Genomic DNA, 23,580 nt, shown 5'->3' with positions numbered 1-23,580 from the left:
AAAATTTTGTTGTAATGATTAGCTCAGTACGATGAGAAGGTGGGTCGGCGGAACGTGTATATACGTTTCACAAGAAAAGTCACAAGTGCAAAAAGATTGACACACAACTCTATTTAACTTTTGACAGATGTCAGAAACAATCCCAAATAAGACACCTGCGTTCGTGGAAAAAGCTATCACCACTAGGTGAAAAAAGGTTATTGTGCTGAAACAGCTCCAAAAAATGAAAACTACGAAGTGCACGATATCTACAACCTGGGAATGGGTAGAAAGTACGGTCAATATTCTATTTCTATTTTTTTCCAGACCGTTTTTTCCACCGTCTACTTCGTCAGTTCGCCCTCGTCTGTACCGTCAGCTAGTGTTGGCTCGGTGCAGATTATAAATGTTTATAGAATTTTAATAAAAAATGGAATATTTGTTGAATTAAATAAAGATAAAAAAGAAATAGCAAGAGAGAAATAAGAGCAAAAGGAGGCGAAGGAGAATTGATTCAATAAAAAAAAAGGTACAGAGGAAGTGCACCAGACCACCGACTGTTTCGTCTACAATCCGGCCTGTTGCCTCGACGCCTATCCGGCTTCTGAATGCTGCGATGCCGAAATTAATAAATGCAGTTGCTGATTTACTATGTATATAACAAGGTCGAAATAATTATAGTCATAAAATCAAAATCAAAATCAACAGAAATAAAATGTAAAAACATTTTGTTTAGCTTTATAACATTGTAATTTAAAAAAAAAGCGGCCGATAAGTTGCGCTTATCGCACAAAAATACCGATATTTTTTCGCAAGCCTGGAGGATTTTTCATCGCAACACTGTCCATTTCATTACGTTTTATTTCTGACCTTCTTTGCTCAAACCTTATTTTAGGCACAATAAAATTAAATTAAGCATTTAAAGCTAGCTAATCTTCTAGAAAATTGATTTCATCTATCGGATAAAATTATGTTTTGAGGACTGAAGGTCTTAGCTAATCTTAAGTCGAATTAAGTCAGCATGATTCGTGATTAAATATTTTTATAGCACTTTAGGTGAAAAATATCGTGGTCTTTTTTTATCTTTTTTATCAGACGGTCAGACTTCTGCTCTCTTCTGAAACGAAAAAATGAGTCGTTATTTTTTAATGGGCCTTAAAAACGGGTATGGACAACAAACAAAAACAGCCAAGGCAAATTGCAAGGTTCGTACGAACCTTACCTCGGCGTTGTTGACAAACAATATACCTTGAAGTCAAAAGGGTGACTTTATCCTTTTATCCTCTTTTTTCTCGTTTTTATAAGCAAAAATTCCATGTAGGTAACAAAAGGGGTTGATGAATTATTCGTCTAATAATTTTAATGTGTCATATTGATAAATCGTTCACTCTTTCTTGCGACGAAAAATTGAGTCGTAATTTAAAATGGGCTATAAAAAAGGGTAAGGACAAGGGGCAAAAACAGCCAAGACAAATGTCGAGGTTCGCGTGTGATGAAAATATTAAGCAAAAGTGGATTTCAGCTTGCATGCGGTTGCATTTTCAGGGCCGTTTTGCCTGCTGTTCATACCCTTTTTTTTCTTCCATTATGTGTATATATATACTGAATATATACTGAAAATATACTGAATGCGAGTACGCGTTGACAATAAATCGAAAACTATAGAGGTGCTACCGTTAAAATCGTTAAAAGTCAAACCCAAACACACAGACAACGCGAAGACCACGAAGCAAGTGGATAGTGGAGTAGGCAAAAGTGAAAGAGAAAATAGAGAGAACGCGAAACGTAACGCAACAAGGCAATAAACAGTGAGTAAAGCAACCGCTGAAACGACGTGCGACGCGTCGAAATGTGAGTTCCTGCGTGTTTGTGTGTGTGTGTGTGCATGTGTGTGTTGGTGCGCTGAAAGTGCAGCTGTCGCTTGAAACAAATAAAACCGCACAATTTCCATATAAAAAGACATTGCAAGACGCAGCTTGCCAGCAATATATCAATAAATCGGTAGTGCGAGAAAACAGCGAAAACCGAAGGCGAGGAGCAAGCGCGACAAGAAAAAATAAAATGCATGTAGAATAATTTTAACGCCCAAAAGTCTCCGGTCTGTCGGCGACGCTGACGCTGATGTCGATGCCAACGCCGACGCCGCTTGTTGAAACAAATGCATCGAAATACGTGCATTTCGGTGAAAATTGAGTTGAATATGCACAAATGCAGTGCTGACAAAGTGAAACGAGAGAATAAAAAACAATATTAATGTGCAAAATATGCGGAAAACTGCTTTGAAATGTGGAGAGCGCAGAACAGCGGTACACAAAGAAGGAAGAGAGAAGGGAGAAAAGGAATGGAATGATGGCCGCTATACCTGCTCTGCTTCGAAAAAGAAACCGAAACCAGCCACCAAAAATGTTTGCTGCCGGCTCTGCCGCTGCTCCTGCTGCACTCTTCGGAATGCAAACTGGTTAATGGTTCATTTCTAGACACAGCCGGCTTTGAGCAAACTGTGGCCATATTTTTTCTTCTTTTGCGCTCTTCCCTTTTGAAACTGTTCTCGCCACCTCCGTTCTGTGCCGCTCTTCTAAGATAAAGAGCGCGCGTCTCGAGATAAATGCGAAAAATATTGTATCTCAATGGCCGCCGGTGTTTCCGATGTGAAAATTAAACCGAAACCGTATTCATTATTTTGTGTTTGTCTGCTCAACAGAAAAGTGTGTATTAAAAAACCTCAATAGCACCCACATTACGACGAGAAAACTCAATACGACAAAACCATAGTTGAATTGAGTGAGAATAATATATATATATATATATATATATATATATAGAGAGAGAGAGAGAGAGTAAATACACCGCTACAATGTCGGAAGAAGTAGATCGCAACGATCCCGAGCTGAAATACCTTTCGGTGGAACGGAACCAATACAATGATCCGGCCACACAGGCGGAATGGACACAGAAGCGCCTGGTCTGGGTGCCCCACGAGAATCAAGTGAGTTCTACTGAAGAACCCTTGCCCACATATTCCTCCTGCATATTCGCACATTCATTTCTCTGCTGAAATCATCAGCGTTAAAAGATGCCACAGTTCTTCAAGTTGGTCAAAAACCAAATCAATTTGCCGCTAAAAGGGTTTTGCACAACATTTTCCAATTTGCATATCGCAGCCACACTCTGACTCACTCACACCAAACAAAAGAGAACGAAAGAGCGGGGAGAGCAGGGTCAGGGATCCAGCGAGAGCGAGGCAAAACAAGTTTGTAATCTCTGTCCCTGTATTAGTGTTGAATATGTTCTGCATGTGGTGTGTTTGTGTGTGTGTGTGGTACTGCTCTAGCTACCCTGCAGTACGGGTCATTAATGACTCAGCTGCTGACACGTCGATGACCGCGTCACTCCCCCGATGACATAGTCGATGACCGGCCATACGCTGAGCTGATGACATTAACATGGAGATGTCTAGGCATAATCGATGACATTGTCATCGAGCATTGCCGAAAAAAATCATGACTTAATAAGCGATGATTTTTCACGATTTTTTGGCTTAAATCATCGCTTATTAAATGCATGATTTTTGCCTAAAGATCATGCACATAATAAGCGATGATTTTTACTAAAATCATGCATTTTATAGGTGATGATTTTTACTAAATATCATGCACTTAATAAGTGATGATTTGTCACGTAAAATCATGCATTTAATATAAAAGTAATACATTGTAATTGTTTATTTTTCCAATTATTTTTATTTATTATTATTCATTATTGTCTGCTTTGTATTTTTTTTTCTCTTGAGGTCTTCTGAAAATGACTATTCTTAATGTTGTGAAAAGCCTTCCGAATCACTTTTTCTGCTGGCTCGTCGGGTATTTTCATCTTCACCGCCGCTTGAAATAATTTTTTATTATTTTATAAATTTTTTACCCTCGGAATATACCAAAATATACCGCATTTTCAAAATATACCGTAAATTTACTGACGAACTCAGCTCTATAATCCATATTCCTCGTTTTTGATATTCCGTGGAATATTAATAGCTATCTATATCTCTCAGCCCTACCCACATAATTTATACGATTTATGCATCAATTTTTTTACTAACTGGCTTACTCTAAATACTTGCTTTTGCAGCAGAGACTAAATTTTTGCCTGGGATGACAAACATTTTCTCAATTCTATAATATCCTTTCCTAGGGTATGCATTGTTGCTTGCATTTTTCCGCAACATGGAACGCGATTATTGCTTTCCGCCAATGAAAATTATGGCAGGAAACGGCTGCGACAGAATGTCAGGATGCGTCGTGTTAATATTCCCCAATAATTGGTAATATTCACCCTAAGTCGATGTCCAAATATAGTAATTTAAGAACATAATTTAAAAGTATGGAATGGGACTCATTGTTGTCAACCGGTTATTACCGATTCAAATAAATACTGAAATATACGGTATTATTTTCAAAATATACCGACGTATTTTTGATATTCTGGCGAATATTACTAGCTAAATAGAACACTCAGGCCTGCCCACATAATTTTATCCGACTAATGAATAAATTTTCTACTCGACTGGTTTATTTTAAATACTTGCTTTTATTTGATTTTGCCCAAAGGTCAAACAAATAAAACGTAAGAGATTATCTATATAATGTGTTTGTACAAAAATTGTGTGTACACACTTGCAACCATGGTCGATCTATCGGCCTAGCCCGCCAGATTCGAATCTATCCTTCTTCGTTCTAATCTGTGCGCCCAAAAGTACGCTGACCGCAATTGCCAAAACTATGCATCGTGGTATAGCCGCTCTATATAACGAATGACCCTTTTATATCTTTATTATCATATTGCTGATTTTGCATTGCTTTATATGAATATAAAACTTGATCAAAATGGAAAGACATGATGCGAGATGTGGATGCGATGCGAAGTAAAGCAACTAAAATTTTGTTGTAATGATTAGCTCAGTACGATGAGAAGGTGGGTCGGCGGAACGTGTATATACGTTTCACAAGAAAAGTCACAAGTGCAAAAAGATTGACACACAACTCTATTTAACTTTTGACAGATGTCAGAAACAATCCCAAATAAGACACCTGCGTTCGTGGAAAAAGCTATCACCACTAGGTGAAAAAAGGTTATTGTGCTGAAACAGCTCCAAAATGAAAACTACGAAGTGCACGATATCTACAACCTGGGAATGGGTAGAAAGTACGGTCAATATTCTATTCTATTTTTTCCAGACCGTTTTCCACCGTCTACTTCGTCAGTTCGCCCTCGTCTGTACCGTCAGCTAGTGTTGGCTCGGTGCAGATTATAAATGTTTATAGAATTTTAACTGGGTCTTCTGGGGGTCTTCCTTCTTTGGTTTAGCTGATAGTTTCACTTTCTTTGTGTTTTGGTTTGGTTGGTTTTGTTTAAAAACTTTGGTTGTTTTGGTTTTTTTTGTATTTTTGAAATTGTCTTGATTAGCTTTTTGTATTTATTTGTATTTTGTATTGTATTTGTATTTGTTATTGTATTGTATATTGTATTTATTTTTGCACACCCTAAGCTCCGGTTTGTTTCCTTTTTATCTCACTTTTTCTTATCTTATAGCTCACAGTCACTCCGCGTTTTTATATCTGAAGGATTTATTCCATTAATTAATTGTCCTTCGGGTTTCAACACGACGCAACACTTTTATTATTCGGTGCTTTTTATACAACGTCGCCCCACGTTGGGCGCCAATTAAATAACTGCGGTAGCGGATTGTGTTTTTAAAAAGTTTTTATTTTACTTCTAACTTCACTGATATAGATTTAAGTAGAGGGTCACAAAGGATTCCGGGCAAAGGGTTTGCGCGATCTTAATTTTTAGCTCGACTTTGCGGTGTCGCTTCTGGATCAAGACTCACTTGAACTTTCTGATCTTTGCATCGTTGATCCCTTTCGGGAATAGTTTTTCTATAAACATTTCAATTGATTTCGCCATCCCGAGTATTGGATTTCGTCATCCAAAGAGAGAACTGTAAAATGCCTAAAGTGCAGGATCTGCAGGAAGCCGGGAGTGAGATTGTTTATGAGAAGCCGGGTGTGGGCAAACATCGGTTTTCCATTTAGGCGAGTGTCAAAGATTGGGATTGCGGCGGGAGCCCATGAGATTGTACATCTTAGAAATCAATTAGGCGGAGGCCCATGATTGAAATTGGTTTTCGTTTTGGAAAGCCAAAGATTGTTTACACTCTTATAAGAGCTCAATAGAATTGGGTACGTTAACTTGTATGGTTTTGGTATTTACTCACCGATAGTATTAATAAGAAATACCATGTACTCGATATGCCAAACACATTTATTCGAATACGACGATCAAGAAGGAAGAACGTTTACAGATATTTTGTTGCTATACGATACGGACCGATAAATATCACATAATTCCGCGTCTAGTTTCCTGATTTCAACATGTATAAAAATAAAAATAAAATAATTGTAAGGCAACATATATTAACCCTAACCGATCGAGATATTATATCTGCAATTAGTTTTATGCGATATCTATACTGCGATAGGTTTTAATGCGATATTATACTGCGATAAGTCTGAGGCGAGTTATTCGACGATCGACAAAAATAGAGAAAAGAGAGAATAAGTTAATAAGAGTAACCCAAGAATCGCGCCAAGATGGATAAAAAGATAGATTCAGAAATGCATAAATTGTCGTGTTTCGATGAGGAATAAAGGAACTCAATCTGTTCGAGCCTTAATCAGGACATAGAGGAGATATGTTCGAGCCGTCACAATTGTCGTGTTTCGATGAGGACATAAATGAACTTAATCTGTTGGAGCCGTCGCAATTGTCGTGTTTCGATGAGGACATAAATGAACTCAATCTGTTCGAGCCGTATCAGGACAAAGAGGCAGAGGAACATCTGCCGTGTGGACCGCTGGACCGGCTGGTTAGTACATTGCCTATGGATGTTGACGACGACACTGAAGGTGAGTAGATTGTGGCAATTACATTAGAGCAGGTGAATCAGACTTTTCTTCCTCCAGGTATCGTCGGTAACGATGATCTGGTCAACGATATTTGGTCGCCTTCAAGCGAGCAATGAATTGTACAAAGGTACAGGCCCCCGAAAATCTGTAACGGACGCATTGGAAGAACTGAAAAATGCAAGGAACATAATGAATGGACGCATTAACATGACTGTAAATTTACAGAAACTAAGCGACTCAGAATTTTCCATTTACATGGATGAGTATCACATGCCGTGGTACCAATATGCAAAAAAAGTACCGGTACATAAATGGAAATTCTTGCAGTCGCTGCAATCCCAATTAACGGGAATGAAATTCATTATTTGTATTTCCACATTTGTCCCGTTTCCAAAACATCTGCACTAGGCAGGAATGCGGTCAAGGAAGGACTCGATTTAGTATTGAGGGAGGTTGAGAGTGGGGCTTGTCAAGTCAACTGTTGGCAGTTGGATCGCGACCACTGCTTGGCAAATTTCATGCGTGCAAAAGTGTAAGGGAGAAAATTCCCATATTGGGGATCTGCCCACCTCAAAAGGTTATCCTAAAAAATGATATACATGAGGATGTGTTGTTGTCAAATATGTATGTCTAGGAATACAGGAAAGAAAATTACAAGAGTACCTTTGAGGCTACGAAGTCGGTAGACAATTGCCGACTACCTAATGTCTGATAAAGTTAAAGCAATCATTAAAAATGAAATAATGAACTTATTACGCGCTGTTGAAAAACATTTCGAATTTAGAAACGAACCAATATGTTTTAACAACATGAACAGCAATACTTCGAGGAACGTGGCAAGCATTTATCAACAATTTTTATAAACATAATGAAAGTATCGTTTAAAGAAGATTTCAACAGAAACCCAGTATATTATGCTACAACTGTAGTGTTCATGGCTCTCCTAATAATGGACAAAAATTAATTATTAAATAAGACGTTAGAAAATATTTTGTAGTATGTAGTATAATTATATTAATTTTAATAATAATAAAATAATAATGATAATAATTTGTTTTTTATTTTATTTATTTTATGTAGTATGTATTATACATGTTACTATACATAATTAATGTATTTTTCAGCTGTAAGAATGTAGAATATTTCAGCCTGTACAAGATTTTCAGCTGTAGAATGTTGAATATTTCAGCCTGTACAAGATTTTCAGCTGTAGAAGCCTGTAAAAGATTTTCAGCTGTAGAATGTAGAATATTTTCAGCTGTACAAGATTTTCAGCTGTAGAATGTAGAAAATTTCAGCCTGTACAAGATTTTCAGCTGTAGAAGCCTGTACAAGATTTTTAGCTGTAGTGTTTCAATTTTTGTTTGTTTGTTTGATTGATTTTTGAATTGATTGTTGTTGTTTGATTGATTTTGTTGTTCTGAAGGCTTGATCCACCGGTGACCAGGGACGCAGGATGGCTCTAAGCTATAGTATTTATTGTACGAGTAATAATCAACTAGCACAGCACTAGCATTTAACCGTATTCAGAGCAGACTGTAAGTTTAAGTTAGTCTGAAATTGTTTTTATTAACATACGAATAATGAAATTGAACAAAACCCTTAATAATTTGTTGTCAGTAAGTAAGTAGTATATAATGGTTATATAGACAGTAAATATTGTATAAACGAATATCTTTACTGTATGTACCATTTGTACCAGAGTAAATATTTTGTAATTGCAAATGTTAGATTTATGCATTCTTGAATTTTCATTTCTTTTTCTTTTCATTTTAATAGTTTTATTATCTTTAATTGGTTTTTCTGTTTTCTGTTTTCGTTTTGCTTTTTTTTGCATTTGATATGATTTGGCTCAAAATGTGTGTGTTGTTTACGCACATATTATGGTTAATGGTTCTTAATCTTGTTCGTTACTCTTTTATTACCTTTTGTATATCTTTTGTTTTATAAATTAATCTTTAGCTAAGCTGAGGAGCGTAGCGTATCGGATCAAATCAATCAAAAGTTGATGGGTCTAAGGGCTAGCTACGAGGCAGTCAATGGCAATGGCAATGGAAATCCAAATGGAAATTTATGAAAATCATAGCGGCAAAACTAAAAAAAAAACTAAACTAAAAAACGCAGAATCATAGACGAGGGGAACGTTGTGAGTTGCTGCGGACACCGCAACTCTACAGTTATACCCGATACTAAGTCAGTATGGCTCCCCTCGGCAGACGCCTCTACAGAAAATCAGTCTGAGTGTGACCTGCGGGCGCTGCGTAGCCACTGCAAATTGATTTGTTCCTTTTGCTATAAAAATTTATCTGATCTAAACCAGATTCAGCATCTGATAGATATGGTCGTTATCTATGATTCTGCGTTTTTAGTTTTCTCGAATGTGTAATATTGTGGATGCAACAGATTTTCGTCTCTGTGGGGGCGGAAGGGGTGGGCGCGAAATTCTGAGATATACGTTTTATAGTGAGATCTAACAGAAGTGCGGATACCCAAATTTGGTTACTCTAGCCTTAATAGTCTCTGAGATTTGTGGATTGCCACAGATTTTCGTCCTTTGTGGGGACGGAAGGCGGTGTGGCGAAATTTTGACACAAAACGGTCAAGGTCCGATATCACAGGAGTGTGGATACCAAATTTGGTTGCTTTAGCTCTAATTTATTTATTTATTTATTAAATTAACAAATTATCTGTTAATAATGGTACTTAGTTACTAAAGGCGGAAAAAGATAAGTTAAAAGTTAGCTAAAATTTAAATGATTATAAATATTGCATGCAATTAGTTTAAGAGACAGTTCAGGGATAGGGTTTGACAGAGGGAGTTATAATTATGGCATAAAACCCTAAAAGGTTCATGATCAGCGTAATTAGACCTACATATGGGTAGACGATAGGCCTAAAAGTAGCGGTAGGTCTGGATGGAACGGCCAAGTCAATCTGACCCAAGACAGTTTGGGATCACAGTCCCAAGAAGGAGCTTGTGCACGAACATTACGCCATTGCATATTTCTGCGATGGTGCAACGACGGCAGGTCAATAAGATTTAGCCTAGACCGGTAGGGTGGCAAGATTCTACCCGAGTCCCAGTTAAAGTTCCGAAGGGCAAAAATTAAAAATTGCTTTGCACGGATTCAATAACAGCCTGCTGCTCTTTATACTGCGGGCTCCACACACAAGAACAATACTCCAATAAAGGACGTACTAACGAGATGTACAGTTGTTTCGTAACGTACGGGTCGTCAAACTCCTTGGACCAACGCTTGATGAACGCTAAACACCCTTAGCTTTATTTACAGTTGCAGCTATATGGGTGTTGAAACACATCTTATGATCAAAAAGGACTCCGAGGTCATTTGAACTCGAAATTCGCTCAAGGACATGATTTCCTAGAACATATGAGACAAAATGAGGAGCGCGACGATAAAATGTCATAAGTTTGCATTTGGAAAGGTTCAGAAAAAGAAGATTAGTTAAACACCACAATAGTAGTTCACTTAGATCAAGTTGAAGGCGTGTGTGCAAATACCAATCAGAGTAAGAAAGACAGATTTTGACAGCATCAGCATACATTAGTGTAGTAGAGTATGTTATAACTTGAGGAAGGTCGTTCACAAATAAAATAAACAGAAGCGGGCCCAGATGACTTCCCTGTGGCACACCTGAAGTAACATTAACAGTATTTGACAACACGTTAGAAAACAAAACACGTTGAGTACGGTTAGAGAGATAGGACAAAATCCAATCTAGAAGATTCGTTGGGAACCCTAATAAAGAGAGCTTTGAATAAGCAGAGCGTGGTTCACAGAATCGAATGCCTTGCTGAAGTCCGTAAAAACTACATCCGTCTGCAAACCAATTTGAAAACACCGGTGGATTAGGTTAGAAAACTCAAGAAGGTTAGTCGATGTTGAACGATGTCTGAAAAAACCGTGTTGCGACGGAGATATCAAGCTGCAACAAAATGTTGCAGTTGCCGGGTGACCAGGAACTCAAGAAGCTTCGGGATGGCGGAAAGCTTTGCGATACCACGATAGTTTTCAATGTTTGATCTTGAACCTTTTTTGTGAAGCGGAATGATGTAGGACTCATTCCAAATTACTGGGAGACAAGACTGTTCCAAGGAGAGGTTGAAGAGAAAGGTCAAGGGTTTGCAAAGGGACTGGGCACAGTGTTTTAAGATGAAACTTGGTACCTTATCTGGACCCGCATAAAACGATATGTCCATAGATGACAAACCTTCCAGAACAACGCTTTCCTCGAAAAAGGGCAGAAAAATGCTGCTAGCTTGAGGTAGCTGGTACGGATACGGAGTGGATGCGTTGTAAATATGAGACGAGTACGTTGTTTGGAAAAAGTTAGCGAATAAATTTGCAATACCAACAGCAGAAGGTTCTGTTTTGTTCTGGTAATGAAGGGACGGAGGAAAAACGTTTGACTTGCGCTTAGAATTAACGAACGAATAGAATTTTTTAGGATCACTACGAAAGTTTCTACTACATTGTGAAAGGTAATGATTATAACACTGACTATTGACGGCAAGGAACAGAGAGCGAGCGGAGGAGTATAGAGCTAAGGCAAGTGGACCCGAGTTCTGGTACTTTTTATAGAGCCGGGATTTATTATTTTTTAAGTATGACAAATACTTGGAGAACCAGGGAGGCTTGGACGATACAGGTACAGTGATATCTGGAACAAACGTATTAAGGGCGGAGTAAATAGAACTATAAAACGAGTTAACAGTTGCATCTATGTTCGGTAATGAATAAAGAAACGACCAATCAACACGCGAGAGATGTAGATCTAAATCAATAAAGTTTGTTTTGCTAAAACACTTTATGTGACAAGGAGCCATGGAACTGTCAGCACCTCCAGATTGTGTACACTCCAGTGATATCAACAAAGTTGGATGGTAAGGATCTTCAGGGAGAGATATTGGGCTTGCTCTAGATACAGTAGCAAGAGAACCATCGTTAACAAAAACGAGGTCAAGAAGTCTGTCCCTAATGTTTTTAGCGGCATTAATTTGGACAAGGGAAATATCCGTTAGCCCATTGATAAAGTCATTATGGCAATTGGGAAACAACAGGTTAGCGTCATTACAAGGCAGCCAAGAAAGAAATGGGAGGTTAAAGTCCCCCATGACAATAATTCGATCATTGCACCCTAGTGTAGAAACAACATTATTAATTGCTGAAAGGTGGTGTAATTAAAGCTCATCATCAGACCTGGGAGGAATGTAAGAGCAGGTTAAATAGAAAAATGCGGAGCCAACACGAACTTTGACTGCAACAAATTCAATTCCATGAATGTTATTGAATGGGAATAACTCAGATGAGAAAACAGATTTAACTGCAATCAGAACCCCACCTGCTAAAGATGGGCGGTCCATTCTATAAATAGTGTAACTATCAATGAAAATTTCGTGATCATTGACAGAGGAGTTAAGCCAGGTTTCGGTAAACGCGATGGCATCGAAATCAAAGGACGCGCTATTAGTATGAATTTGACGCAATTTTCCCAGCAAACTGCGAACGTTCTGATAGTGCATCAAAATAGTACATCAGTTTTTTTGGAGCATGTTCGGTAATTCTTGGATTCGAGTTCGAATTCCTTTGAGAAGGAACTCATGCACAATTGTATGCTCAGGCCTTATTGACGGTTCTAGAGAACAGGATAGTAAAGAATCAGGGAGAAGAAATTTTTAAAGGATGATATGTTGCGCTATTGTTTAAATGTAAATTTAGTCACAACTATATCTACAGGCGAAGTGTTAAGTTTAGCGGCAAGATGTTGTTTAACATCCTCCGTTGTAGCCTCAGGAATAAGACGAGAAACAAATATTGCTTTCCGAGGGACCACTGCTTTAAGTTGAAGTCCCGAGCGAGATCGAGATGGTGGAGCCACTCCTAAAAGAGATCTCGGTACAAGGGCAGAGGAATTGGCAGCAATGGCTGTAGCAGGAATTGGAGTAGGAATTTGGAGCAGGAATTGGCAACACGTCGTCAGCACCAGCACACCCGCACTAGGAGCACTCACCGCGTCAGAAAGTGACGGCCACAGAAACTGCAGGGATGGGATTGATGCTGTTGGGGGAGTTGGGTGCTCGAAGGAAAGCACATTGCTCGGTGTAAAGAACTCCGGAGCCACCGTTGGCGGATTTACAGACAACGGCGTGGCATGACTACACGGAAATGCTTCCGATGGATGAAGGTGGGAGCAGGCGTACCAATCGGATTAGGTTGCAAGAGATTGGTATCATTATGCGGAATTTTCCGTCCAGGCGATTCGCTCAAGAGTTTGAGCCCAAGAAACTGTGATTCTAGGGCAAGAAATTTCTCGTTGAGAGCCACAAATTGTTTCCGGACATCCAGAAACCAGTTCGAGTCTGTCTCATAAATGTGCGCATTTCGGCCTCAATCTCCCGACAAGCCAGACATGACCAAGACAGGCCCATGCGTTTCGAGATCAGATCATTCAGACCGGCCAAAATTTCACCACCAGCACATTTTATGTGGGCAAAATTGTCGCACAGCCAGCAGCTAAGAATGAATCACCAATGATAACACCACCGAATTCAGATTTCTTTACACTACAAACGATTGCCATTATTGACAGCAGTAGAATCACTGTGCACGAATAATAAGAGAACGGAGTGAGATCGCAGGTAAAGTAGGAGAGCAGAAAGCAGAGCGAGCCAGACAATCAGCTGCAGCGGCAATAATTCAAAGCAGATGATCCAACTAAGTGCAGAAAACGAGCAGTAAACTCACCAAAGCAGAGACACAAAAGAAAAGTCCACAGAGAGGGAGAGTATAGGCAATCCAGAGAGAGTGAGAGCAACAATGCGAGCAGCCCGCTTATGCTCACGAGAGTGTGGGCGATGCAAGCGCTGATGCGCGAGAACAGTGCACACCGAAGAAGCGATAACGAATAGCAGACTGGGCAAAAAACAATAACAAATTGCCTGCACGAGTCGATGTGTTACGTTGCAATATTGAAATTTATATTAAACACTTGTTTACAAACAAAACACTGGTGGTTAACAACAAAGTAGAATCAAATTAAAGAGATGCGATAATAAATCAAAACAAAGACACAACAATGTTGTATGATATTTAGGCAAAGGGCGGAGAATGCGGGAGCAAGAAAAAAAAACACAACCGGCTTAAGCAAGAGCTAGAAGCGAATGAATGGGTTCTGAGATCCTTGAACTCATATTTTGCAATTGGCAAAACCGACCATGAAACCTGTGTGTTAGAGAGAGACAGAGCGGGAAAGAATGAAATTGTTTCTTGATTCTGGCTATAATAATTATACGATCTGGTTCAGAATTTGCCCTCTAGAAGATATAGTCATCTTCTACGAATTCTGCGTTTTTGGTTTTCTCGTATCGTCGAAATTGTGGATGCCACAGATTTTCGCCCTTTGTGGGGGCGGAAGTGGGCGGGGCAAAGTTTGAAATTTTCTTGTAGCAGTGACATATCACAGAAGTCTGGATCCAAAACATCGTTGCTATAGCTCTTATAGTCTTTGTGCACTAGGTGCTGAAGGGGACGGACAGACGGACGGACGGACAGACGGACAGACAGACATGGCTCAATCGACTTGGCTATTGATGCTGATCAAGAATATATATACTTTATGGGGTCGGAAACGATTCCTTCTGGACGTTACACACATCCACTTTTACCACAAATCTAATATACCCCAATACTGATTTTGAGTATCGGGTATAATAATGCCATAAATTGGATAAACAATCCAAGCACAGTTTGCCAAAAAACAGACTTTATGGACAAGCAATTAAGTTTAGTGTTTACTCTGCTCTCCTCCTCCCACGCAGCTAGAGGGTCTCTCGAAGGGAAGGGTATGGTAAAATATCATGTGAGAATGTTATAGCAGTGTAAGAAAGTACGTATATAGTATAAATTATTGACAGACGATCGGAGAAACGCGGCTGATCCTGTGCAGCTGGACATATACATATTCAGTTTATCGCGTTAAAAACTTTACATTAATCACGTCTGTCCCCCTTCTACTTACTCTTTCCGAAGTGTTGTCATTTGCTGATTTCACTTTTGCAGCTGCACCAACACAAAGAACTTTAGTAGAGGATTCGGTGTGCAACTCAGAGCCAATTTTGTTGGGCAATTTCCTAGGCTCCAGCTCTCTCAGTCTCCAAATTCCAGATGTTCCCACAGACAGAAAGAAGAACAGGGCTGAAAGGTTTATAAATATAAATTCACTCAAAGAAAAAATGAGAAGTCGAAACAGTTTTCGAATCGCGAATGAAGATAATCTCATTATTATTTTTCTTTTAAAACTAGTAATAATGTCGTTGGACTCCCTTTCCTTTGTGACACACTTTATTCTCAAATTCCAGAGTGATACGAGTACTTTTTTTTTTACCAGTGTTATAGTATATACATATGTGAGCTCCAAGAGAAGGGGGAATAAAATTCCACTCCAGACTCCGTATACTCTGTGATTTCGACTGGTTTCCGTAGATGAAGCAAATGTTTAAGAGTTTAAGGGCAATTTGTGTTTTCCGAACCTTTTCGCAATAAGTATAGATTACCTTGACTACATCAATATTTCTGAAAGTAGTGCTCTTAATTGCTAGGGTCAGATGCGACTGAGAGAGGAGTTGCTCACTTTTGAAATCGTTTGCTGTTAAGTTTTCTGTTAATTATTGTGATATTACGCCATTCTGTCAACCGATGTCTTAGTAAGACTTTGGGTCGAGCATCAGCTTGGACAAACAATGAAGTTGTTTGTCAATTGCTTGGGCAAATACTCGTACGCAGGTGGAAAAACAAATACCAGAATGGGGAAAAAGGGCCAATTAAGGAAGGTGATTGTGCGATTCTGTTTATCTTATCAACGACAAATTTTGACCCCATGGGCGTCATTTACAATCCTCAATTTGTTTGCATACTAAAGCAACATTAGCCGAAGAGCTACCTACAAAAGAGAAGACGATGTTTCCTGATTCCCAATTCGTAGGCTATTGATAAACAATCAGTGGGGGAATATTCAAATTAGCCAGGTCTCATGTGTGATTAGCCGATTTCTCACACATTTCAAGCATCAAAGCAGACAGCAGACAGAACGGAACAGAACAGAACAGAACACAACAGAGCGGAGAAGACGTTGAGCTGACGGCTGGAGGGATCAGATCCCACAGAAGAAGCCGCCTTGAAATTTACGAAAAGAGCCGCCTATAAATCGCAAGATTTCAGCACTGCCCAGGGCTTTATCTAAAGCTCCATTCGGAACAGTATTCAAAGCATAAAGCGTAACCAATTGATTGCTAATTGATATTGATGTGTCGATTATTTTATGATTTTTCTTTATGATCGTTAAATTTTGATATACCAAAAAGCGAGCGAGATCGAACACCAAACTTGATTCAAATTTGTAGATCACTTTGAACAATCAAGCCACTCCCTGAGTACTTCTCAGGCCTTGTCTTACCTTGTCTTCAGTTGGATTGTTATAATTTAATAACTACACGGGAGGGCAAATTAAGTCTGTAGTACCACAAAAACCACTTAAAGACGCTTTCTTTAATTGCCCCCAAAACGAAGATTTGGTTTTTATTTTTCGAGAAACCTGTGGGGTAGCTTTCGGCTGCGGATGTGGCTGTGACTGTGGCTCTGACTGTGGCTCTGCCTCCAGCTGCTGGCCAGCTCCATGGACAGACAGTCATCTGTGTGAAAATCATCGTAGCATGAAGCTTTGTCAAATACCGTTTGTTGCGGGGGTCGGTCCACTCTCATGCTTTTGTTTCGGCCATTTCAAGGTCTGTTGGGTCAGACCTCCCTCCATTGACCAGAGCAGAGCTCTAACAATGCGGGTTCTGGCATCATTTTCATAGAAACGGCATTAGAAGTTACTCATACGCAGCGTGGGTTGGATAAGATTAACGAAAGCCCACATAGACATAGCTCATCCTCCCCATTCTCACTTGACTCTTTGCAGACAGCAGAATGAGCTCTAACAACTGCGGTTTCATCGATCCGCAGGGCCAGTTGAGCGCAGCCCTCGCTAATCGGGACATACGGGAATTCCACACTGCCCTGGACAGCGGTGCCCAGGCCAATCGCCAGGACAATCGAATGCCTCTCAGGTGGGCTCCTGCATTCAGCTGCTGCTCGAGTACGGAGCCTCTCCGAATTTGGTGGATCAGGGCGAGTTCACGCCCCTCCACCATGTGCTGAAGAATAGAAAGATTGAGGCAGGCACTAAGCTGGAGCTGATCCGACTTTTCCTAAAACAACCACAGTTGGACATTGACAGCTATCGAAACGGGCAGGTACGCCAGATGCTGAGGGATCAGTATCCGGAACTGCCGTTGCCGGAGCTGCGCGAGGCCGGAGCAGAGATCGACTGCGAGCGACTCCTCCGCACGCTGCGGGACGGAGACGAGAACCAGTTCGAGCAACAGTTCGCGGAGTACCACCAGAACGTCAGCGGAAACGCAGACAACCAATGCAATGCCAACCAGGAGGAGTATCAGTCCCTGCTGGCGGAGAGTATCAAGCGGGGCAAGCAGCGAGCCTTTGAGGCCATCCTCGAGACGGGCATCAACATTAATCCTTCAAAATTGAGCGACATCAGCCCCGTGGAGTTGGCCGTAATCTGGGGCAACCACAGGGCGCTAGAGAAGCTGTTGAAGCATCCGCAGCTGAGGCTGACATCGCATTCCAAGCTGCTGATCGCGGTTATCAGTCGCCTGGGTGAGCAGCCGCTGGACGACTTCTGTGACCACCAGCGCTGCTTTCAGCTGCTGCTCGAGAGCGATCGTGTCGACATCAATGAGGCGGACAAGGCTGGCCTGGTGCCACTCTCCTATGCGGTCAAGTATCGCAACACAAAGGTGGCACAGGAGCTTCTACGGCAGGGAGCGTACATCGGGGCGAGAAGCGCGTTCGGAGATCTTCCCATACAGGAGATGGACCCGAAAGTGCTGGAGGAGCACTTCGATTCCTGCATCACCACCAACGGGGAGAAGCCCGGTGACCAGAGTTTCGAGATCATCATCAACTACAAGAATCTGATGAGACGCCAGCGAGAGCCCGGGCAGTCGGACAAGCGGAGCATTGGCCATCCTCACCAATTGGAGGACGAGATGACTCCAATGGCATACATCGCCGATTCCAAGGAGCTGCGTTACCTGCTGCAGCACCCGCTAATCTCGACTTTCCTCTTCCTCAATTGGCACCGCCTCTCGGTGATCTTCTATCTGAACTTTCTACTTTACTCTCTCTTCACTGCCTCCATTATCACGCATACGCTCCTTAAGTTCCACGAAATCGACCACACGGGCCTGACTGCCCTCTTCGGCCAGTTCTCTTGGATAGGGATTGTGTATCTCATGATCCGAGAGGTCATACAGCTTGCCATGTCGCCGCTGCTGTACTTCAGGTCCATCACGAACCTGATGGAGGTGGCTCTCATTGTCTTGTCGATCCTAACCTGCATGGAAGCCAGCTACGACAGGGAGACGCAGCGCATACTGGCCGTCTTCACCATTCTGCTGGTGTTCGTGGAGTTCTGCCTGCTGGTTGGCTCCCTGCCAGTACTCTCAATTTCGACGCACATGCTCATGCTGCGCGCCGTCTCCAGCAGCTTCATCAAGAGCTTTGCTCTCTACTCGATCTTTGTGCTTACGTTTAGTCTGTGCTTCTACATACTGTTTGGCAAGCCCCAGGTGGATTCCTCCTCTCCGAAGGACAGCACGCCAGAGCCAGCAAAGGAGGGAGAAGATGATGGTCACTTCAACACATTCTCCGTGCCCATCGAGGCGCTCATCAAGACGATTGTGATGCTCACAGGAAAATTTTATGCCGGTGACATAAAGTTTGACAGCGTCTACACTTACCTGATCTTCCTGCTCTTTGCGTTCTTCATGACCATTGTGCTGTTCAATCTCCTGAATGGTCTGGCTGTCAGCGATACTCAGGTGGGTTTATATTTCCTTTTCTACCTCGGCTTTATCCAACTGTTTTCTCCCCTCTTTTCCCACAGGCCATCAAGGCCCAGGCGGAACTGAACGGCGCCATTGTCCGCACCAATCTGCTGACCCGCTACGAGCAAGTTCTCACTGGCCGAGATGGACACGCTCAGACCTCATCGTCCCCAGTTGAACAAAGGCAGTCGGTTTCGCTCGAGGAAGACCATGAACTAGTCACCGGTTCAAATCGTAATTTTCTTCATGCTTTTCTTGAGTCTCACGCCCTCGTGGCTTTTCCCAGACTTGGGACCCCACTAGGCAGAAAAGCGAAAGGAGAGAAAATCTTCACTGATGAATCGCCTGATCGGATCGGATGGGCTGTTATATACTCACAACACATACTCATTGGCCGCACTTGCGAATCGCTGGGCTGTGAACAAGCTTGAATTGAAAGAGTGTCGGCACTTCGGTGTGCCAAAGATATGTATCTTGAATCCCCTTGAATCAGCTCGTGTTGATTTTTCTGCCGTGCATTGCACTTTTGAGCTTCAGGTCCTAAACGAGAGTCACACACCACACACATGCACATTATTATCATTATCATCATCATTATGATAATGACTGTGAGCGAACGAATGCTGATGAAGCCTCATTGTCAATGTCGAAAGTTTATGGGATTGGTTAAGGAAACCCAAGGTGGGATATGAAAAGTATTGCGTTCTGCTCTGGCATATGATCCAGCTTTAATATTAGATGGATTCCCCTCCCAAGCAACGATGCGACAATCAACGGACATTGATTAACAACTGTATGTACATATGCATCTACAGTGGGTACACAGCAAGGCAGGCGCGATTAGATACAGGCCAGCGCCGAGCAGCGTAGACACCCAGTACCCTGCCACCCTCCGAGGGAAACAGAGAGCGATGAAGGGGGATCTGTGTGTGCGTATCCAATGAATTAATATTTCATTCTAGAACGCAGTTGTCTGCGTTAGTTGGGCACACACACACATAGTACATATAGGCTGGCAGCGTTCCCATTCAATCTACTCGACGGCTGATGCACGCCAGTAGCCCCCGCTGGAAACTTCCGCAGATTCTGGAACGCAGAGGATGCGGGCTATCGGCGACAGGGGAATACTACTAAGCAGAAAGAGAAGGCGAGTTCATATTATTGCCAATTTAATGCAAGAAAAATAAAGAGTGGAGTGGGCGATGCAAAGGCAGAAGAAAGAAAGGCCGTAAACCAAAAGAAGAAGGCCTGTCTCGCTCTCTCGTGGGAATTGACTTTGAATTTCGAATATTTCGGTATCTATTTTCATTGCGGCCAAAAACGGAGAGACGATTCCGTGTATTGCGATGCCAGCATCAACGAAAATAGATGCCCAAATGGAAGTGCAAACATCTGAGGGGAGGGGTGGAGTGTCGGGCGTGTGCCGTGTGTCTTCTGTCAGTGTGTGATTGGATACTGCTTGCTGCTTTCTGCTCGATGGCTGCCCCTAGAGCACGAGGTGCAGGCGTATCTGGAACACCAGCTGCTCGACGGTCTTCTCAGGAGCGCCGCCAGGGACAGGATGAATCCCAGGAGGCTGAGAGAGAACAGCCAGGGCGTGGTCATGAGCACGGCAAAGAAGACGAGCGTCTCGTCGCCCCGGGCATTGGCCATGCGCCACAGCAACTGGCGCTGGATGGTGCGCAGCTTGAACTTGCTGTTCCACAATCGGTGGCGCTTCGAGCCGACGGTTTCGTTGAAGCCCACGGTCTTCTCGACCAGCCAGAACACCGCGCAGCACAGCAGTTGCAGCACCAGCCAGCACGACCTTGACCACAGCGGTCTCCAAGATGGTACAAGGCCACCATGCGCTGACGGTGCTCCGGCTGCATTGTGGAGAGCACGACTGCGCGAGGGACTCCAGCGGGGAGACCCTGGGGGAAGGCCGTCGGAGAGCTCCTTCCACTCCGAGTCCGACTCGGTGCGCTCTATCGAGCTGAACTCGCTCTGGCTCTGACAGGTCTGGCTCTGACAGGAGCACGACTCCTCCTCTTGGTCCTCCTCGGTGGGCATCGAGTAGTCGACCTCGTAGCGGCAGTCGGAGTACTCTTCGTGGGGGTCGTCGTAGTAGTCTCCGCGCTGTCCGGAGAAGCGCCGCCTGTCCAGAGGGAGCTCAACACGGCGGTGGTCCCATCGAAGCCATCTGTGGCACAGCATTGAATCTGCAGGGGAGCCGGGGGTAAGTTATGTCCTGGGGGATGGGGAGTCTGGGCTGCTGCCGCTCACCCATCTGAATCCCCCATCGGAGGGATGGTGGGGGGTGAGCGTGACCTATTGGACCCATTGGGCGGGACAGCAGAGGACTGGTGTGGATTTGGCCTAGGAAGGGCATCGCATTGAGTCCATTCTTGTCGGCGGAACCTTCGGGGGGGACCTGCAGCCCCGGCTGCTGCTGCTGCTGGTCGGTAAAGACGAAGAATCCATGATCCGAAAATACCCCGCGAGCGGGTGAATGGGGAACGTGATTGTTAATAGTTGGATTCATCTTATTCCAGCACCTGTGAGGAAATATTCGTTCATGGGCTTTGTTTTGTATTTGTATTTTTATTTACTTTATGTTCCCTGTGCTTTCGATATTTGCTGGCCGTTCTCTGTGTTGTGCCGCTCTCTCCAGATATTCGTACTGAATGATTTCCAGAGCCAGTTCTGAACGGCTCCAAGTGATAGTTCAGGGCCCACTTCGATGTTGTGTTTCGAAATCACAGTCAGGTGACGTACTTTCCCTGGGCAGAGCTGCGACTTGCAATAGTTGATCGGCTTTGTTGGTTTGGGATAGGACTTGCGATTAATACCATGCCACCATACTCCTTGGTGTGGCCGAAATGTTGGCTACCATTCTGGGATTAAGGAGTTAAGGGTTAAGGGTTAAGGAGAGTGGTGGAGGGGGGGGGGGGGGTATATTTTTGCCTTGGCTTTTACAATCTTCCTTAATCTGCTGTTTTGTTTCACAGCCAACCTGTCATTTGTACATTGAATTGCTGCTTCCAAGAGGCCGCCAGCCGGCAAGTGTCATTGCAGTCCCTCCAGTTCGACTCCACTCCAGTCCAGTTTTTTCCCAAAACTGTGCGACGTGAATAACTTTGATGATTTCTTGGCCCAAAGGCGCCCACACAATATAAATACTCCTCCCTTTTTTGTCAATAAGTTTATTTTCAGTCGTTACATTTACGAATAACAGGCGAGTTTTTCTACTCAAATCAAATATTAAAATTAAAAAACGAAACAGTTATTGGTTGATGTCCTTCAGCTTCTCTGGTTCAGTCTACTCAAGCCAAATCAAAATATTAAAATGAAAAAACGAAACAGTTATTGGTTGATGTCCTTCAGCTTCTCTGCATCTGTCTTGGCGGCCCACAAGCGGCACCCAATTTTTTTTATAGTCATCGCTGCACATGACTATCGCCCTCAAATACTCGGCCGGCACCCCAGTTTCCACTGATAGTCTTAACACGGTCACTTTTTTTTTCCTTAAAAACGGCAGCAATTTTTTACATTGTCTTCGAATTCCTTGAAACCATACCTCTTATTGCTGTGTAATGTTGGTTCATTACGTGGTTTCCCAAGGTGCTCAACCTTCCAATCATTTTGCCGCATAGTTTGAACTTGCAGCCATGCACGGGGGGCGAAGCCTTAGGGGAAATCGGTGTTTTCAAATTGTCCTTTCCACTTTCAGTACTAACTTTCAGAAGTTATTATATGTATTTTTTAAAAATTTTACTTATTTACTTACTTAAGTCCGGATCCTCCCGAACCTCCTGCTCCTGCTTCTCCTCCACGTGGTGCACTGGCTCAGACGAATCATATATTTCATCAGAAATAGTACACTCCATATCATTGACTGTATAACCAGAAATATTGTGAATATTGTCAGAAATGTTGTCAATATTCTCCTCAATATCGTTGTGTTGTGGCCGACTCCTCCGTATGACCGTGCATATTGTTGTCAATATCCTCAATATCCTGAGTTGTGGCCGACTCCTCCGTATCACCGTGCATATTTGTCACCTCAATATCCTGAGTTGTGGCCGACTCCTCCGTATCACCGTTCATATTGTTGTCAATATCCTCAAATATCCTGAGATATCATCAGAACAGAAATATTCTGCACCGGAGTAACAGGCCTCAGCATACTTCGGCGTGCGTCGTCCCCGCTGAATGGAATACATTATTAGAAGAATATAATATAATTGTAACTAATTTACTTACCCTTACGTTGATGGTCCCAGAAAAAAAAGTACAAATTAATCACTCCTGCTGCACTTATGTCGCAAGCTTGGGCTCCACCGAACGACAACGTCATGTTGGCAATTTCCTGTGCTTTCGGGCTTTGCACTTTCCGGCCTTGCAGATGGTCCCAGCATATCCCGCATAATACATTAACAAGGGCACTGTCCACCCCGTCAATTCTTACACCTCCCAAATTAATGTACATCTTTGTCTTATTTTGTGTTCTTTATTTATGTTTTAAATAACGGGGCATGTATGGTTTTGGTATTTACTCATCGATTGTAATATAAGAAATACCAATCTACTCTATAAGCCAACACACATTTATTCGAATACGACGATCAAGAAGGAAGAACGTTTACAGATATTTTGTTGCTATTCGATACGTACCGATAAATATAA

The 23,580-nt window shown here is 42.3% G+C and overlaps 3 protein-coding genes across 9 annotated transcripts; 2 read left to right on the top strand and 1 right to left on the bottom strand.

Annotated features, from left to right (window-relative positions):
- The first annotated feature begins 1,076 nt into the window (after nt 1–1,076).
- On the top strand, nt 1,077–16,962 carry LOC117191360 (myosin heavy chain, non-muscle-like). 7 transcript variants are annotated; one of them, XR_004474026.1, is made up of 3 exons: nt 1,077–2,285; nt 2,681–2,965; nt 16,923–16,962. XR_004474026.1 is itself a non-coding variant. In XM_033396256.1 (2 exons), exons 1-2 carry the CDS (start codon nt 2,834–2,836, stop codon nt 5,262–5,264), a joined length of 186 nt encoding a protein of 61 aa, XP_033252147.1. In that variant the 5' UTR covers nt 2,784–2,833; the 3' UTR covers nt 5,265–5,305. The 7 variants fall into 7 exon arrangements, 2 of the variants coding, with proteins under 2 accessions (XP_033252147.1, XP_033252146.1); XR_004474027.1 differs by lacking the exon at nt 16,923–16,962 and adding an exon at nt 4,105–4,499 and having other exon boundaries at nt 1,077–1,787; XR_004474023.1 differs by lacking the exon at nt 16,923–16,962 and adding an exon at nt 4,105–4,499.
- A 120-nt stretch (nt 16,963–17,082) lies between these two features.
- Nucleotides 17,083–19,043, top strand: LOC117191356 (transient receptor potential cation channel protein painless-like; the record flags this gene model as incomplete). Its single annotated transcript, XM_033396249.1, has 2 exons — nt 17,083–18,906; nt 18,972–19,043. Coding segments are annotated over 2 exons (1,896 nt in total), but the record flags the coding sequence as incomplete, so codon positions are not given.
- A 243-nt stretch (nt 19,044–19,286) lies between these two features.
- Nucleotides 19,287–21,449, bottom strand: LOC117191613. Its single transcript, XM_033396432.1, has 4 exons — nt 21,178–21,449; nt 20,977–21,113; nt 20,432–20,583; nt 19,287–19,338 (listed from the first exon to the last, which is right to left on the bottom strand). Exons 1-4 carry the CDS (start codon nt 21,434–21,436, stop codon nt 19,287–19,289), a joined length of 600 nt encoding a protein of 199 aa, XP_033252323.1. The 5' UTR covers nt 21,437–21,449.
- Between the last annotated feature and the right edge of the window lie 2,131 nt (nt 21,450–23,580).

Source organism: Drosophila miranda, assembly GCF_003369915.1.
Source record: "Drosophila miranda strain MSH22 chromosome Y unlocalized genomic scaffold, D.miranda_PacBio2.1 Contig_Y1_pilon, whole genome shotgun sequence".
Taxonomy (NCBI): Eukaryota; Metazoa; Arthropoda; class Insecta; order Diptera; family Drosophilidae; genus Drosophila; species Drosophila miranda.
Note: the sequence above shows the minus strand (reverse complement) of the source record. Positions and strands in the feature narration are given on the sequence as shown.